General features: G+C 49.5%; 1 protein-coding gene across 6 annotated transcripts in view; it reads right to left on the bottom strand.

Moving 5' to 3' along the window:
• Nucleotides 1-18,474, bottom strand: part of ngef (neuronal guanine nucleotide exchange factor) — a 178,565-nt gene that overhangs the window by 148,429 nt on the left and 11,662 nt on the right. For 4 of the 6 annotated variants that reach the window (XM_072474598.1, XM_072474600.1, XM_072474601.1 and 1 more), the window contains exon 2: nucleotides 8,275-8,557. In XM_072474598.1, the coding sequence (XP_072330699.1) occupies nucleotides 8,275-8,500 (226 nt within the window). In that variant the 5' untranslated portion in view covers nucleotides 8,501-8,557. Of the gene's footprint in view, nucleotides 1-7,320; nucleotides 7,438-8,274; nucleotides 8,558-18,474 lie in introns of those variants that run through there. The other 2 variants (XM_072474604.1, XM_072474603.1) reach the window with 2 other exon arrangements.

Genomic DNA, 18,474 nt, shown 5'->3' with positions numbered 1-18,474 from the left:
TGCATCAGGGAGGACCTCTTGCCAGCAGGAGGCCGGTAGATTTCTGGACCATAGGGCCAGCTGGACGGCCCTCCATACCGTCCCATTCTCCCTTTCTACCTGTCCGTTTCCCCGGGGGTTGTAGCTCGTCGTTCTGCTGGAGGCAATACCCCTGCTGAGCAGGAACTGACGTAGCTCATCACTCATGAATGAGGATCCCCTGTCACTGTGGATGTAGGCAGGGAAGCCGAACAGAGTGAAGATAGAATTAGGGGTTTTAATGACGGTGTCAGACGTCATGTCGGAGCATGGGATGGCGAAAGGAAACCGGGAGTATTCATTGATCACACTGAGGAAATATGTGTGTCAGGTCGGAGGAGGGGAGGGGGCCTTTGAAATCCACGCTGAGGCGTTCAAAGGGGTGGGAGGCCTTCACCAGGTGGGCGCAGTCCGGCCGGTAAAAGTGCGGCTTGCACTCTGCACAGACCTGACAGTCCTTGGTGATCGTCCTTTCCTCATCGACGGAGTAGGGCAAATTTTGTGCCTTAATGAAGTGGTACAACCGAGTGACCCCTGGGTGACAAAGGCTGTCGTGCAGGGCCCGGAGTCGGTCTACCTGTGCGCTGGCACATGTACCTCGGGATAGGGCATCTGGGGGCTCGTTGAGTTTGCCAAGGTGATACTTAATCTCGTAATTATAGGTGGAGAGCTCGATTCTCCACCGCAAGATTTTATCATTTTTGATCTTGCCCCGCTGTGTGTTGTTGAACATGGAGGCTACCGACCGTTGGTCAGTGAGGAGAGTGAATCTCTTGCCAGCCAGGTAATGTCTCCAATGTCGCACAGCCTCAACGATAGTCTGGGCCTCCATTTCGACAGATGAGTGCTGAATTTCGGAGGCATGGAGGGTGCGGGAAAAGAATGCCACGGGCCTGCCTGCCTGGTTGAGGGTGGCGGCCAGGGCGACGTCCAATGCGTCGCTTTCTACGTAGAAAGGAAGTGTTTCGTCTACAGCGTGCATTCCAGCTTTGGCAATATCAGCTCTGATCCGGGCGAAAGCCTGTTGGGCCTCGGCCGTCAGGGGGAAATGAGTGGACTGTATGAGTGGGCGGGCCTTGTCCGCATAGTTTGGAACCCACTGTGCGTAATACGAGAAGAACCCCAGGCAGCGTTTGAGGGCCTTGCGGCAGTGGGGGAGGGGGAGCTCCATGAGGGGGCTCATGCGGTCGGGATCGGGCCCAGAACTATGTTCTGGACTACGTAGCCGAGGATGGCTAGGCGGTTTGTACGCAACACACACTTCTCCTTGTTAGACGTGAGGTTGATGAGAGTGGCGGTGCAGAGAAATTTAGCGAGGTTGGCGTCGTGGTCCTGCTGATCATGGCCGCAGATGGTCACATTGTCTAGGTACGGAAACGTGGCCCGCAAGCCGTACCGGTCGACCATTCTGTCCGTCTCCCTTTGGAAGACCGAAACCCCATTGGTGACGCTGAAGGGGACCCTAAGGAAGTGATATAGCCGGCCGTCTGCCTCGAAGGCGGTGTATGGCCGGTCCGATTTATGGATGGGGAGCTGGCGGTAAGCGGATTTCAGGTCCACCATTGAGAAGACCCGGTACTGTGCAATCTGGTTAACCATGTCAGATATGCATGGGAGGGGGTACACGTCAAGCTGCGTGTACCTGTTGATGGTCTGGCTGCAGTCTACGACCATTCGGTTTTTCTCCCCAGACTTAACCACTACCACTTGAGCTCTCCAGGGGCTGTTGCTGGCCTCGATGACTCCCTCCCGAAGCAACCGCTGGACCTCGGACTTGATGAAGGCCTTATCCTGGGTGTTGTACCATCTGCTCCTGGTGGCGACGGGTTTGCAATCTGGAGTTAGATTGGCAAAGAGGGAAGGGGGATCAACCTTTAGGGTCGCGAGGCCGCACACAGTGAGGGGTGGTAAGGGTCCTCCGAATTTAAGGGTCAGTCTCTGGAGGTTGCACTGAAAATCTAGGCCGAGATTAGGGAGCACGTAGAGGCGAAAGCCGTGGAAATCTCCGCCTTGGACTGTGAGCGTGACCGTGCAGTACCCCCGGATCGCTACGCGATGGGATCCGGAGGCCAGGGAGATACTTTGATTGGTAGGGTGTACCTTAAGGGAGCAGCGCCTTACCGTATTCGGGTGTACAAAGCTCTCGGTGCTCCCGGAGTCCAGTAGGCAGGAGGTTACATGGCCGTTGACTTTCACGCTGGTGGATGCGTTGGTCAGAGTGTGTGGTCTGGACTGGTCGATTACCATGGATGCGAGTCGTGGTTGATAGTCGGGTAGTGAGGCAGCCGTTGAGTTGGGGTCCTGAAACGCCGTTGGTATCCATGTGCTGCGGGGTGGACAAGATGGCGGCACCCGGAGGTTCTGGGGATCACAAAATGGCGGCGTCCATGGAACGCACGTTGCGGGGGTGGAGCAAGATGGCGGCGCCCATGAAACGCACGTGTTGTGCGGGGGAGAAGATGGCGGCGCCCATTGCTCGCACAAGGCCTGGGAGGAGGGGAGGATCGTGGCACCCATTGTCCGTGACCGGGGAGGGGGCTGCCGCTGAGCGGGCCTGGCACACCGCTGCGTAGTGGCCCTTCTTCCTGCAGGCCTTACAAAGGGCAGCGCGGGCCAGGCAGCGTTGGCGGGGGTGTCTTTGCTGGCCGCAAAAATTGCATCGGGGCCCCCCGAAGATCACTGGCTGGCACATAGCGCAGGCGTGTTGGGTGGGTAGCGCCCCTGCTGGGGCGGCTGCCTGTGGGGCCCATGAAGTGCAGGAGGAGTGGGCTGTGCGGTTGGGGGCATAGGACTGGACATTGCGCAGGGCGACCGTCATGGAAAGCGCTAATGTTTTAGTCTCTGCGAGGTCGCGTGTGGCCCCTTCTAGGAGCCGCTGCCTGATAACATCAGACCCAATCCCAGTTACAAAAGGATAAGGAGATCTGAGTGCTCCTTAGCTGTAACGTCCTGGCAGTCACAGTCCCGCACTAGTGGGATCAGGGCCCTCCAGAAGTCCTCGATTGACTCACCAGGTTGATTGAGTACGCGTTGCGAGCGCGTGTCTGGCGAACAGCGTGTTCGTCTTCTGCTCATAATTTTCATTGAGTCGAGTCATGGCATCAGCGTAATTGGGCGCATCCTGGATCAGCGGGAAGACTTTGGAGCTGAGTCTGGAGTACAATATTTGAATCTTCTGAGCCTCTGGAACAGGGGTCGACGCCGCGTTGATATACGCTTCAAAACAAGCTAGCCAGTGCTGGTAGTCCTTTCTGGCGTCGCTTGCCATCTGCTGCAGGCGATCTGGTTTAATCCGGAGGTCCAACTACTGAATCTGATACTAATAAATTGAGGCACGATCAATTTGACTGGAGACGAAGTTGAATCCAAACTGAGGCTTTATTAGTATCAGATGTGTGGCCTCCCACAGCAGCTGACGAAATGGCTGCGAGCTGGAGGCCACGCATATTTATAACCCGACTCCTGGGCGGAGCTAGTATGCAGGGGCCCAGGTGAACCTGTAGTGCAGTGTGGTGGTATGTATTAGGGGTCATGTGGGACCTGTAAAGCCGAGATGCTATTGGCTGACAGATCCCGGGTCCTGGTTGGATCTGCCGACTTCTGGCTCCGCCCTGAAGGCGGAGTATAAGAACCCGAGCTTCTCCCCGCAGCTTCATTCTGTTGCTGAGCTGCTGGGGACAAGCATCGCTTAATAAAGCCTGGATCGACTTCATCACTTCTCGTCTCTCATAAGTCATTGTGCGCTACAGTGCAGCTTCTACCGTACAGCCCTTAATATAAGAACACAGTGGTTTACCACACCTAGCGACTGCAATTCAGCCTCTACCTTCCCTAAAGGTGCAAAGGGGACCAGACTGGCACGGAAAAACTGAGCTTCGGCCTGTGGGTTGTGCTGTATTTTCGCCACACCCCCAGCTATCTTTCCCAAGCCTGGTCCAAAAACATCGGGGAATTTATTCAATACCGTATGCAACCATCCTGTGTCCGCTCAAAGAACACAAGGTGCAACCTGTCATAGCCTAACAGACTGGGGCCTTTCCATTTCATGACAATAAGGGGAAGGTGGAGCAACCGACACTTGTAGGTCACAGAGGTGGGATTGAGACCACTATTAGTAAAGAAGAAAGAAAATCGCTTATTGTCACAGGTAGGCTTCAAATGAAGTTACTGTGAAAAGCCCCTAGTCGCCACATTCCGGCGCCTGTTCGGGGAGGCTGGTACGGGAATCGAACCGTGCTGCTGGCCTGCCTTGGTCTGCTTTAAAAGCCAGCGATTTAGCCCAGTGTGCTAAACCAGCCCCTATTAGTAGGCATTCTTAAGTATATGTTGCAAGGTGGGCCGCCGAATCAGTTAAGGTCAATTCACTCACCCGAGGCAGCTGCGCTGTGTGGGACCACAGAGACAGCCGCACCGGTATTCAGCTCCATGCAGAGAAGGTGTCCATTGACATGTGGAATCAGAATGGGAGCGACATGGGCCTCGGCCAGGCAGTTGAGCTGCATTTCCGACATCAGCAGCCTCCTCATGGTCATCGATACGGTGGGCCCAGGCACAGGGCCGATGAGCAGCACGGCCCGAGCGGACAGGACGCTGACTATTGGATGACTATAGGATGCGGATGACATGGCCAGTGACTTCTGTGGCCACACCTCTCACATGGTGCACCATCAGTCTCGCCTGAATCCGATGAGGGCATCCGCTGAGGTTTCAAGTCACAAGGTTTGGGGCCGAGCGCCTTGTCCTCGGCAGTGTAAGCCGGGGAGGGGGGCATTAACTTTCATCCCCTGTAGTTCTTGTACACCCCAGGCCGTACTTTCCTGGGAGAAAGACATTTGCAATGCTTGTTGGAAAGTTAGTGACCCTGCACCCAAAAGCTGCTTCTGGATTTCATGATTATTGATCCAACAAACTAAATGGTCCCGAAGCATATCTGCAAGAACAGGTCTATAATCGCAATATTTGGTGATAGTTTTCAACCGGGATACATACTCAGCGACTGACTCCTCCTCAGACCGTTCCACAGTATTAAACCGATACCGTTGCAGAATGGCTGAAGGCGTACGGGTAAAATGGGGCGGGATTCTCCGACCCCTCGCTGGGTCGGAGAATCGCCGGGGGGAGGGACGACGTGAATCCCGCCCCCGTCAGCTGCCGAATTCTCCGGCGCCGGAGATTTGACGGGTGCAGGAATTGCGCCGCGCCAGTCGGCGGGCTCCCCCCGGCGATTCTCCGGCCCGCGATGGCCTAAAGTCCCGCCCGTTCTATGCAGGTTCCGCCGGCGTAAATTGAAGTTGGTCCCTTACCGGCGGGACCTGGTGGCGCGGGTGGGCTCCGTCGTCCTCAGCGGGGCGCCGGGCAATCTGGCTCCGGAGGTGCCCCCACGGTGGCCTGTCCTGCGATCGGCCTGTGTCGTGGGGGCACTCTATTCCTACGCGCCGGCCGTGTAAGCCTCCGCGATGGCCGGCGCGAAGGTGAACCCCCCCCGCATGCGCGGGGATGACATCAGAAGCCGCTGACGCTCCCGCGCATACGCGGACCCGCGCCAGCCGGCGGAGTCCCTTCGGTCCCGGCTGGCGTGGCACCAAAGGCCTTCCACGCTGGCCGGCGGGGCGCAAACCACTCTGGCGCCGGCCTAGCTCCTGAAGGTGCAGAGGATTCCGCACCTTTGGGGGGGCCCAACACCGGAGTGGTTCCCGCCACTCCACTGCGCCATTTCTGCCCGCCCCACTAATTCCCGGAGAATCCCGCCCACGGTCTCCCACAAGTGTGACCAGCTGGCCGAACGCTACCGCATCCAGTGCTGCTGAAAATGGGAGACACCGAATGGCACCAAATGTGTGAGCGCTGCAGACTGTAGATTACGGTCTGGCCATCAATTTTGGTTATGTTGTTGGCCCTGAAGAAATATCAGAGTCATTCCGTATATTGCTTCCATGACTCAATAATGTGGTCAAATGCATCTAATCAACAGAACAGAGACATAGCATAGACAAGTGTACCTTAGGTCGAGGCAAACAAAGTTTTCAGAAATGGTGTACGTGGCAGAGTAGCTTGTCAATGGCTCCTGGTTTTTCTCTCATCCTCGTCGCCAGTTTAGTAACAGCAAAAAAAGTCAGTCAAGTAACCAGCAGAAACTTATTTATTAACACAATAGTATGACCACAAGGAACCCAGTTAAAAGTCACCGGTCCTTTCTCTCCGTCAGCAGTTACATTCTGGCCAACCTTATATACAATGTAACTCTGCCCTGCTGTTCGCGGGGGCATTCATACTCCTCGAGCCACGCGGGGAATATTAGCAAGCTTGCCCCGTGTAACCCATGTGGGTTACTACAATTACAACACTAAAACAATTCTATGTATGATGTACATCTTTTCATCAATCACTTTACCGCCAACATTAACCCTATTGTTCCCTTGGTTAACCATGTACTATGCCACAGGAGATATGTTAGTTAAAAAGGAGAACCTTCATAGATTTAAAAGCTATAACCCAACCTTGGGTTCCAATTATTTTATCGATGTTTAAATGTTCAAATAAAATAGATTAAATTGTTTCTCGAGTGACCTCCATTACATAAGCCTTGTGGAAAATGTAAATACAATTCTATATAGCACACTGGGTGACACATTTACAAATATTATCTAAATGGGACAAATCATATTTTCTAATTGCTGAATTATCGAGTTAGCTCCCCTGATTTTTCACTAAGTAACTGGACCACGCGTTGCTCTGGATGTCCCAGAGTTGACCTTGGTCTCTGTTGAGTTAGCTGATCTCTGCTTTGTGAGCTGACTTCACCTGTAGTTACCCCAAACTAGAGAAGGAACAAAACCAGCTTTGATTTACACTTATGATGCTATCCAGTGTCCATTTTTGAAAATGCTTGTTTGTCGATTGGGGTTACATGACCGTGATGCATCATGTAGATAAACTGCCTTTCAGTAAGGGCGCGTTAGGCAGCCAATACTGCCAGTGAAATTTGATTGCCATTCCCGGGGCCACATTTGTATAAATGCCTCCTGTCTGTTACTATTCTGTATATTACCTTAAATTACAAAGGATATATGGCACAGAAATAAGCCATTTGGCTCAACCAGGCCAACCTTTATCAACGAGTGTTCACCTGCACCTTAAGATTTTTTTTTTGTACTGTATTGGAACAAATTTTCATATCAGAGATCAGACTCTTAATATGAGAATGATTTTAAACATAAAAAAATCCTAAGACCTGAGTTGTTTTTAAATATTCCAAACAGAAACATTTTTTATATGTAATGCAAACAGAAACCATCCTCCTACCTGAGTAGCACAGTGGGTCTGAACTCTGTATTCTGAGTGAAAAGCTTTGGAAATGTTGCCTGGACAAGCTGACTGCTAGCTCTATGCGCTTACAGTATTTCACCGTGAGCAAGAGCACTTTAGATCATTAATTATTCTTAAGGGGGCACAGTGATTATGAAAAAAAGCGTATGTCAAACGTTTTTCTGCTGCAATGCAATGGTGCAAATCTTTTCACAATGCACACTTCCGTCATGTCATTTGCATAGGACTTTTTCACAATAAAAATTATGGTGGTTGTTCTATTATTATGCCTCGCAAATCGCCAAGAGACTGCCCTTTAACAATATAAACAGCAAGACACAGACTGATGGATAAAAGTGCTGTACAATTTATTTCATATAACGTGGCCTGACTGCATAATGTTCATTGGTGTCTCAAGTATTTTTGACTCCACCAATTGTTCCACTGGCAAAGGTACAATTCTGTGTAGCATAAACCTGGAAGATCCCAGATTTGATCCTTGGTCAGTGTAGGGTTGGATAATCTCAGCTGGGGCAACAGTTGATTGGTCATACCTTCCTTAAGTTTGCCAAGATTTCCACTCTCCATTGCCATTCAAAGAAATCTGTATGCATGTGGGTGCCCAGTGAGAACAGGTTCAAATGCCACATGGCTTGGTGGTGTCCTCCATAATTGAGTAACCTGCTAACACTCGCTGGCACACTCACGTCTGACTAATGAGCAATTGAACAAGGTAGCAGAAGGCAATCTGGTCCCCACGAATTTTCATCTCAACATAAGTCAGGAGAGAAGGGGGGAAAACCGAGGGGAGTTTTTAAAAACAAATCAGTTTGGTTATCAGCTGTAAAAACATGGAAATCATTAAATATTGCTATTCTACAGTGAGGTGACATGACCATTCTGTGACCCTCCACATTCTATTGATTTTAATTGTAGATCTCAGTAACTTACCATCTGTTAGTTTTGGTGCTGGTTCAGACTGACCCTTGGTATGTCGCTTCCTCCTCATGGATCGATAAAATAAAGAATTCCTGCGAATGGGTACGTGCTTCTTTCCTTCTCGCTCGGAGTCGTCAGCATCATGTTGAGTGAGATCAAGATCCCTATTATCACCGGGAGCATCATCCATTTTCACTGCACCAATCTGCTTCACACTGCTTTTACTGCGTGTTATCATCCCTTCACGCTGATCCCCCTTTGCTCTGTTGTTCCTGTTGAATCCATACTGGGCAGTCTTGGTAAATGGAAAGAAATGTAAGATTATGTTTGTAATCCAGTGAATATTTTACTCCAAGCTGTACCATAGTTATTTCATCTCAGATAAATGGAGAGATTTCAGAAAGAGCTATCGAAATATTGTCAGTAACCAGCATGAATTCATCTTCGTTACCATGACAACTAATAGCACTGTTACTAAAGGAGGGTACAGTAGGTGGGAATGAGTTCCAAACCAAATAAGAAATCTGGTTCTATCTGTTTTGGTCCAATTCAGTTAAAATTCTGAAATAACAGAACTTTGGCATAGGTGATTTATATCAGTTAGCCTGCCCCTTTAAGAAAACTTCCCTTTCTGCATGCCATTTTTACTTGCCAATCTGTATATATGCAATGCCAGAGTCGCTATTTATAACAATACAGTGTTTAACCGACATACCACAAATTAATATACCTTCACCATACTTCATTATGGATCTTCTGATAAATGACCAGAAAGATGATACTGCTAAGGGAATTAAAGATACATATTTTTACAGTATGATCATCTTTTTATTCAATATTTCCATGGAGATCTGTATGATGGGATGGAGAGAAGCTGTACAACTGATTTATCCAATTACAGCATTATGGGGTATCCATTTCCTGACAGGCTATGAAGCACTATTACTGCTTTTTACACACCAACTCCATTTTCCTTCGACCTTACTGCTCCAGCATTTTCAATGCTTTCTTTTCATTCTGAAAACTCAAAGCTGCAAGAAGGAAGCAATATGAAACATTGAAAGCCCGCACAAACTCCACAATCTGGATAGGTGCAACATCAGGATTTGCATTTAAGATTTAGATAATCACCCAAGATAAAATGGAGGGCCAGATTTTCCCATTTCCATAAGGGCAGACAGAAATCACAGCAGACACGTGCATTGGCATGGGCTTAGGTGGGTGAAAGAAGAGGGATCTGTGGTGAAAGAGAAAATGCTGGAAAATCTCAGCAAGTCTGGCAGCATCTGTAGAGAGAGAAAAGAGCTAACGTTTCGAGTCTGATGACTGTCAAAGCTAACAGACAGAGAAAGTGGGAAATATTTATACTGTGGAGTGAGAATGAAAGATGAGTCATAGCCACAGAAACCCAGGGAAACCGGGTGCTAATGGCCACAGAAACCAAGGGGAAAGAGGGCTAATGGCAGTCCCCACAGAGAACAAAAGGTGTGAAAGGCCAAACTGCAGAGAAACTAACATCAGAGGATGAACTGTAGATGTGGGGGGAGGGGAAGCGGGAAGCAAAGAGGAGAAAGATAAAGGAAAGGTGGATAAGATTGGGGGGGGGGGGGGGGGATTAAATATATATTAGAAAGAAATGGTTAAAGACAGTTAAAAATAAATGAAAATAAATGGGTCGAGGTGGGGTAGAGCTGATCATCTGAAGGTGTTGAATTCGATGTTCAGTCCGGAAGGCTGTAGCGTGCCTAACCGGAAGATGAGATGTTGTTCCTCCAGTTTGCGATGCGATTCACTGGAACATTGCAGCAGGCCAAGAACAGGCATGTGGGCATGGGAGCAGGGTCTTTTGTTAAAATAGCAAGCAACAGGAAGATCAGGGTCCTGAATGCGCACAGACCGAAGACGCTCTGCCTGATGTGGAAGCCATCATTGCTCCCTCAATTAGGCCTCCAACTATAGTTGTAAATCAGGAGAGACCCTGCTTTCTTTTTTTTAATTTTAATTATTTTTTTTCCAATTACGGGGAAATTTAGCATGACCAATCCACCTACCCTGCATATATTTGGGTTGGGGGGGGGGGGGGGTGAGACCCACACAGACACGGGGAAAAGGTGCAGACTCCACACGGACAGTGACCCGGGGCTGGGATCGAACCCAGGTCGTCGGCGCCATGAGGCAGCACTGTTAGCCACTGCGCCACGGTGCTGCTCTGGGACCCTGCTTCCTGCCTGTAGATGTCCTGTTCACCTTCTCAATACAACAGGTTAACACCTGGAGGCAATGAGAAGAAAAGAGGTATAGAGGGAGTAAATTACAGGTTTCATTTTAGCAACCTGGTTTTCATTGAGCAGGGGGAGGTAAAATGGGGGCAATTGAGTCTGGAGTTGAGAAGAACATTGATGAGGGTTTTGTCATAATGTGCACCCATGCACATCATGAGGCAAAAGCAGGCAGTGACAGACACCCAGGTGAGCCAATCAACATACAGAACACAACACAACCAATCACCAGACAGAACACCAGAGGGGGGCTTCCAACTATAACACGAGGCATCAGCACTCAGCCTCTTTCCACTGGTGACAACTGTAGTGACAGTCAGGGTGTACAAATCATTCAACACCTTCTACACGTGGATCAGAGCTAGCCTGGTCTAGATAGTTAGAGTTAGTTTACTTAGAATAGTAGAGAGTCAACCCACAGGCAGCTGTGTGCTTCGTTACTGAAGTTCAATAAATCTTATTGAACCAACGCCTACGTTTGGTGTATGCTTTATCGTTTATCTGCATCGTGTTGCAGTCCGTGATACCCCAGGGTGATTAACACGACATGATACCAGGAGTTGCTACCTCTTCTAAGTAATTTACCTTTGGAAATTCACTGACGGCCAGAAACTGCCTTCCAGCGGCATGGAACAGATCCAGGCACTTCCACAGCTCCGGATCTCCGGAAAACTTGGCGCCAACTGGCGGGTCTTCAAGCAGAAATTCAGTCTATACATTGAGGCCTCGGGTCTCGAAAGTGCGTCCGATGCCCGAAAAATCGCGCTGCTACTATCGACTGCGGGGGACCAGGCCATCCAAATCTTCAATTCGCTCACTTTTGCTGACGGTGAGGACAAGACCAAGTTCCAGACCGTCTTAGCCAAATTCGACAGTCACCACTGTGAAGTCGAAACGAACGAAAGCTGTGAGCGTTATATCTTCCAGCAGCGCCTTCAGGGTAAGGATGAGCCTTTCCAGTCTTTTCTCACTCATCTTCGCATTCTAGCGCAATCCTGCAACTACGGTGACCCCGCTGACTCCCTCATCAGAGATCAGATCGTGTTTGGCGTCCACCTCGACGCCCTGCAGGAGCAGCTCCTAAAAAAATAAAAATGACCCTGCCAGTAGCCATCGAGACATGCAAAGTCCATGAGCAGGCGAAAAGTCACTATTCCTGCCTTAAGTCAGCAGAGCAGGACCAACTTGCCTCCCACGAGGCTGAGAGTGTACAGGCCATCGCCCAAATGCGTCGCCTGAGCATCGAAGATGGCAGCCATTTCGCGTGCTCTTCCATGGATCCCACGCATGCACACCACGGTCGGGAGAACGAAGCGGCCGAAGACCACACTCCGCAAGTGCGCGCGGCGGCTGACCGCACTGCGCATGTGCGACGATGCACGGAGCGTCACGATGTTGACGCGATGACGTGCCAGAACTGCGGCGCCACCCATTTAAAGCGCCAATGCCCTGCAAGAGGCAGGCGATGTCTCAACTGCAAGAAGCCTGGCCATTATGCGGCCTTGTGCAGGTCTGCACCTCCGATAGGGGGCCAGCGATCCCAGTTCCAACGCAGACGCGTTCGAAGTGTGCAGCAAGGACTGCTGGATTTGGAACCTGATCCCGCCACGGATCCAGAGGATGACTGCCCGGAGTCCCCATATCGAGTGGGCATCATCACCATGCATGACAAGTCCTCCTCACATTCAGCAACACACACACCCATCCTCAATGTGGATTCTGGGGATGTGTGGCGTGCAATTGTGCAAGTCAACGATTGCAGCATCCGGTTCAAGCTGCACCCCGGTGCTTCGGTCAATCTAATATCCCAAGCAGATCTTGCTCGTGTCCAAAGGCAGCCAACAATTCCTCCGCCGGCCTGCCAGTTGCTCGACTACAATGGAAATGCCATCACTGCATTAGGGTCCTGTCACCTGAATGTATCCAACAAGGCCATCAAGGCCACTTTGCGGTTTGAGACCATCAAGCCCGACATAGCTTCTCTGCTTGGTGTCCATGCATGCAAGCTACTCCATCTCGTCCAGCGCGTACATGCCATGTCCTCTGCCAACGTCATTCTTCAGGCCGACATTGATGGGCTACAATTGCAATACCCGGATGTGTTCAGTGGGATGGGCACGCTGCCCTACCGCTATAAAATTCTGCTCAGGCCTGATGCCACGCCTGTAATCCATGCGCCACGCCGGGTGCCGGCGCCTCTAAAGGACCGTCTAAAGGCACAGCTGCAGGAGCTCCAAGATCAGGGTATAACATCCAAGGTGACGGAACCAACTGACTGGGTCAGCTCGATGGTCTGTGTCAAGAAGCCCTCTGGTGAACTGCGCATTTATATCGATCCCAAGGATCTGAACCGTAACATTATGCGGGAACACTGCCCAATCCCGAAGCGGGAGGAGCTGACAAGTGAGATGGCACATGCCAAATTCTTTACAAAGCTGGATGCATCGCGTGGCTTCTGGCAGATACAACTGGACGAGTCCAGCAGGAAGCTCTGCATGTTCAATACACCTTTCGGAAGGTATTGCTATAACTGCATGCCGTTTGGTATTGTTTCGGCCTCTGAAATCTTTCATCGAATAATGGAACAAATGCTAGAAGGCAGTGAGGGTGTGCGGGTTTATGGTGATGATGTCATCATATGGTCCACGACTCCGGAGGAACATATTTCTCGTCTGCAACAAGTCTTCAGCCGCATACATGCCAACGGCCTGAAGATAAACAAAACCAAATGCTCCTTTGGCATGTCGTCAATTAGGTTTCTGGCTGATCAGATATCCCAGCAGGGCGTGCAACCGAACTCGGACAAAGTCAAGGCCATCAATACAATGAAGACCCCGGAAGATAAAAAGGTGGTCCTCCGCTTCCTGGGTATGGTACATTTTGGGGGGGGGAGTTCATTCCCAACCTCGCCTCACACACCACGGCTCTCAGGCACCTGGTGAAGAAGTCCACCACTTTCCAGTGGCTACCCGCATGCATCGAGCAGAGTGGCTTGAGTTGAAAGCAAAGCTAACCACTGCTCCTGTTCTAGCTTTTTTTGATCCAGCGACGGAACCTAAAATCTCCACAGACGCCAGCCAGGACGGCATTGGGTCGGTGCCCCTCCAGAAGGGCGACACCTCGTCCTGGGCTCCAGTGGCCTAGGCATCCATGGCCATGACCCCCACTGAGCAATGACATGCTCAGATAGAGAAGGAATGCCTGGGCCTTCTCACTGGTATTGTGAAATTCCACAATTATGTCTATGGTCTCCCAACCTTCACAGTAGAGACGGACCACAGACCCCTAGTGCACATTATACACAAGGACTTGAATGACATGATGCCCAGGCTCCAGCGCATTCTCCTTCGATTCCGCTGGTATGATTTTGAACTAGTTTACACACCTGGAAAGGAGCTAATCATCGCGGATGCCCTGTCGCGAGCCATCACCTCGCCATGTGAGCAGGTAGGCTTCATACATGACACTGAGGTACAGGTACAACTGTGTGCCAGCACCCTCCCGACATCTGACGAACGACTCGTCATCGTTCGAGAAGAGACCGCCAAGGACCCTCTTTTGCAGCGGTCATACATCACCTCACAAATGGCTGGCAGAAAGGGCAATGCCCCCAGTACTAAAATGTAAAGGATGACCTAATAGTTGTCGAGGGGATCCTCCTTAAATTGGATTGCATCGTCCTTCCTCGCAGCCTCCAGAGCTTGGTGCTCATGCAGATCCACGAGGGACACCTCGGTATTGAGCAGTGCAGGCGCAGGGCCTGTCTATTGGCCCGGCATCAATGAGGATATATCAAACGTCGTCCTCAATTGCACGACCTGCCAGCTCTTCCAGCCTGCTCAGTCCAAAGAAACGCTCCAGCAGCACGAGATCATGACCTCTCCGTGGTCAAAGGTAGGAGTTGACCTTTTCCACGCCAATGGGCGTGACTACGTCCTTATAATTGATTACTTCTACAGTTACCCCGAGGTAGTGAAACTGTCCGACCTAACATCCAGGACTGTCATAAAGGCCTGCAAGGAGGCATTTGCCAGGCATGGTATCCCGCTCAAGGTTATGAGCGACAACGGTCCCTGTTTTAATAGTCAAGAATGGTCCAACTTCGCAAGGCAATACCAGTTCCAGCACATCACCTCGAGCCCGCATTACCCGCAATCTAATGGGAAGGTCAAAAAAGTGGTCCACATCGTGAAGCAAATACTCTGCAAGCCTGCGGACTCAGCTTCGCACTTTAATCTTGCTCTTCTGGCTTACAGGGCAACTCCTCTGTCCAACGGTATGTCTCCAGCACAGCTCCTTTTGAATCGTAACCTGCGGACGACTGTTCCAGCCATTCATTTACCTGACCTGGATCACCTTCCAGTGCTGCAAAAGATGCAGCAGATCAGAACCCGGCAAAAGCTAACATATGATGCTCATGCTATTGATCTGCCCGTGCTCTCTCCGAAGGACGCTGTTCGCATCAAGTTGCCTGGTGGAGGCTGGTCAGCTCCAGCTGTTGTTGTTCGACAGGCTGCTCCCAGGTCGTTTGTGGTTCACATGGCTGATGGATCCATTGTCAGGCGCAACAGAAGGTCACTACGCCAACTTGCCTGCACACCACCGGATCTCACGTTCCCAGATGTCGTTATGCCTTATCCGGACACCTCGCTCCACGAGGCCACCAATCTGGCTGCATGCCAGCCTGTCAAGACGCCATCATCCCCGCCTCCACCTCTGAGGCGGTCCACAAGAATCTGACGATAGCTCCAACGACTGGACTTATAAATAGTTCCTTTGTATATATACTGTCATATTTCTGCACACTAGAAACCTTACATGTACATATGCATTCACTCACCAATTGCTGTAAATAGTTACTTCTGTAAATATTTATATGCTCTAATATGCTCGAAGCAACCGACAATTTTTTTTTAAAAAGGGGGGATGTCATAATATGCACCCATGCACATCATGAGGTAAAGGCAGGCAGTGACAGAGACCCAGGTGAGCCAATCATCATACAGAACACAACACAACCAATCACCAGACAGAACACCAGGGGGGGGGCTTCCAACTATAAAACACACGAGGCATCAGCACTCGGCCTCTTTCCACTGGTGACAACTGTAGTGACAGTCAGGGTGTACAAATCATTCAACACCTGCTACACGTGGATCAGAGCTAGCCTGGTCTAGATAGTTAGAGTTAGTTTACTTAGAGTAGTAGAGAGTCAACCCACAGGCAGCTGTGTGCTTCGTTACGGAAGTTCAATAAATCTTATTGAACCAACGCCTACGTTTGGTGTATGCTTTATCGTTTATCTGCATCGTGTTGCAATCCGTGTTACCCCAGGGTGAATAACACGACAGGTTTCAGTGACTGAAGTAGTGGTTGTTACAGAGGTGGAAGCAAAAAGATTTTGGGATGGAGAGGACTTGGTGCCAACAGCTGAACTCAGTATCCTACAAGGTAAAATAAGCAAAGTACTGAGGAGGCTGGAAACTGAAACAAGAACAGAGGATGCTGAAAAAAAACTAGCAGGACTCGCAGCATCTGTAAGGAAAGAAAGCAGAGTTAGCATTTCGAGTCCTTTGACTCTGTCAGAACTGAAGGGAGGGAGAATGTGTTAGATGCTGTGAAAGATTGCAACAGAAAGTAGCAACTTTAAGAACAAAAGAGTTGGGGCGTTGGCGGGGGGAGGGTGTATGTGGTAGCATTGAGGCAATACATGCATGGGATTTTTTTTTAAGGGATTTTACGTGGAGGAGAGAGGCCACAATCTGAAGCTGAGTCCCAGGGGCTGCAACATGTCCGACCGGAAGTTGAGATGCTGCTCCTCTAGCTTGCATGAACAGGGCTTCACTGGAGCATTGCAGCAGGCCAAGGATAGTTATGTTGGCATGAGGACGAGATACTGAATTAAAATGGCAAGCAACAGGAAGGTTGCGATCATGCTTGCAGACTGAGCGAATGTGTTCCGTAAAGCGGTCACCCAGACTGTTTTTAGTAGCCCCAATGTAGAGCAGACCACATTGGGAGCAGCAAATATAATCAACCAAATTGGAGGAAGTGCAAGTGAAATGCTGCTCAACCTGAAATGAATGTTTGAGGTCTTGAATGGTGGGAAGGGAGAAGGTAAAGGGGCAGATGTTGCACCTCTGTGATTGCAAGGGAAGGTGCTGTGGGAAGGGGATGGGGAGTTGAATGCGATGGAGGTGGACCAGGGTGTCATGGGGGGAGTGGTCCCTGTGGAATTCTGACATGTTACCAATGATACCAAGTTTGCAAACAATCTGATTCATTAGATTGTGGATCGGTGAAGGGGAATAAAACCGGTGATGAGGATGTGAACGTTAAGATAGTTGTGAAACTTGACGGGTATTCCTAATGTTTAGCTGCAGGAACTACACTCACCCAGAACTAAATACAGAACAAGTAGTCTGGATAGCACAGAGATTGTATTGTGAGGGATAGTTGGGTGGGCATCAATGAAAGCAGTCCTAATGTGAGTGGATGGTGCCACCAAGAGACAACATCTAGGTAAGGAAGAGGAGTGGGACCAACGATCGATCACTGGGGTACCCAAGAGCTAATGGTGCAGGAGTGTAAAGAGGAAAATTATTCTGAGTGTAATTAATAAGAAAATAATTGGTTACTGCCGACTTTTAAGGGGGAGGGGGACAGAGGGGGCGGGAGGGGGTTCCTATTGAGTCGGGGTTTTATATATTGGCTGTGGTTTTTTTTGTAAAATTAAAATGTTGAAAATTGGAATAAAAATACTTTTCAGGGAAAAAAATTAAAATCAGGTGGGTTCTACAATGGTTGGACAATCATTCGATTTATTTTTCTGCGACTCGACCTTCCACTCACCTGTGCCTAATCCCAAACCACTGTTCATTTTCTCAGCCTTTTAACATCTCTTTTTCAAGCAAATTGACGTTATTTTATTTAACCAACATGTTATATTTACATAGAACCTTTAATGTAATAAAGCATCTCGAGGTCCTTCACAGGAACATTATAAAATAAAATATCACACCGCGCCAAATAAGGAGAGTTTAGGTCAGATGTCCGAAGGTTCGGTCAAAGTATTTTAAGAATTGTTTTAAAGGGTGAATTAGAGAGGCAGAGAGGTGTAGTCAGGGTATCTAGAGTGACATAAATCCTTTAGCTGCATGGCAGTGCAGATTATTGGACATAGTCTAGGTTCATTAGTGTGCGAAAGTGAATTTAGTCAATAAAATTCTATTTTTCTGAATTGACTTGTTGGATGGCGCCTCAGCCTACTTGCTAGTACAGTTACAGCACCTCTGTTGTGACAGACAACTGAAATTAATAATAGAACTGACAGTTCAGAGCGATGCAGTCTTTCAGACAAGATGTCAAACTGAGGTCCCATCTGCCCTGTCAAGTGGACTTAAAAGACCCATTTGAGAGTAGGGGGGGGGTAATCATCTGTGTCTTGGCCAATATTTATCCCTCAATTGACATTGTTATCACATCACTTTATGTGGGCCGCAGTGTTTCTTACATTACAATGAGTGTACGTCAAAGGTGTAAAACACATTTGGATATCCTGTGGTTATGAAAGGTGTTTACTGAGTAAGAGCGAAATATTCCATGTGAACCCGCAGAGAGGAGGAGTAGGAGGCCGTTCAAACTGGCCCAGACCAAATTCCACTACCTGGGGATCCAAATAGCCCATGACTGGACATGGATCCGCAAGTGGAACCTGATGAGTCTGATGGTGGAAGCTAAAAAGGACCTGCAGAGGTGGGACTCACTCCTACTCTCCCTTTCAGGTAGAGCGCAAACTGTCAAGATGAATGTGCTGCCCAGGTTCTTATTTCTGCTCAGATGCCTCCCAATCTACATTCCCAAGGCCTTTATCAAGTTGATAAGTTAATCTTGGCATTTGTGTGGGGTGGGGGAAGAGCCCAAGAATTAGGAA

This window comes from Scyliorhinus torazame, chromosome 14 (assembly GCF_047496885.1).
Source record: "Scyliorhinus torazame isolate Kashiwa2021f chromosome 14, sScyTor2.1, whole genome shotgun sequence".
In the NCBI taxonomy this organism is placed as follows: domain Eukaryota; kingdom Metazoa; phylum Chordata; class Chondrichthyes; order Carcharhiniformes; family Scyliorhinidae; genus Scyliorhinus; species Scyliorhinus torazame.
The sequence above is the reverse complement of the archived record's forward strand: the minus strand, read 5'-3'. Positions and strand labels throughout refer to the sequence as shown.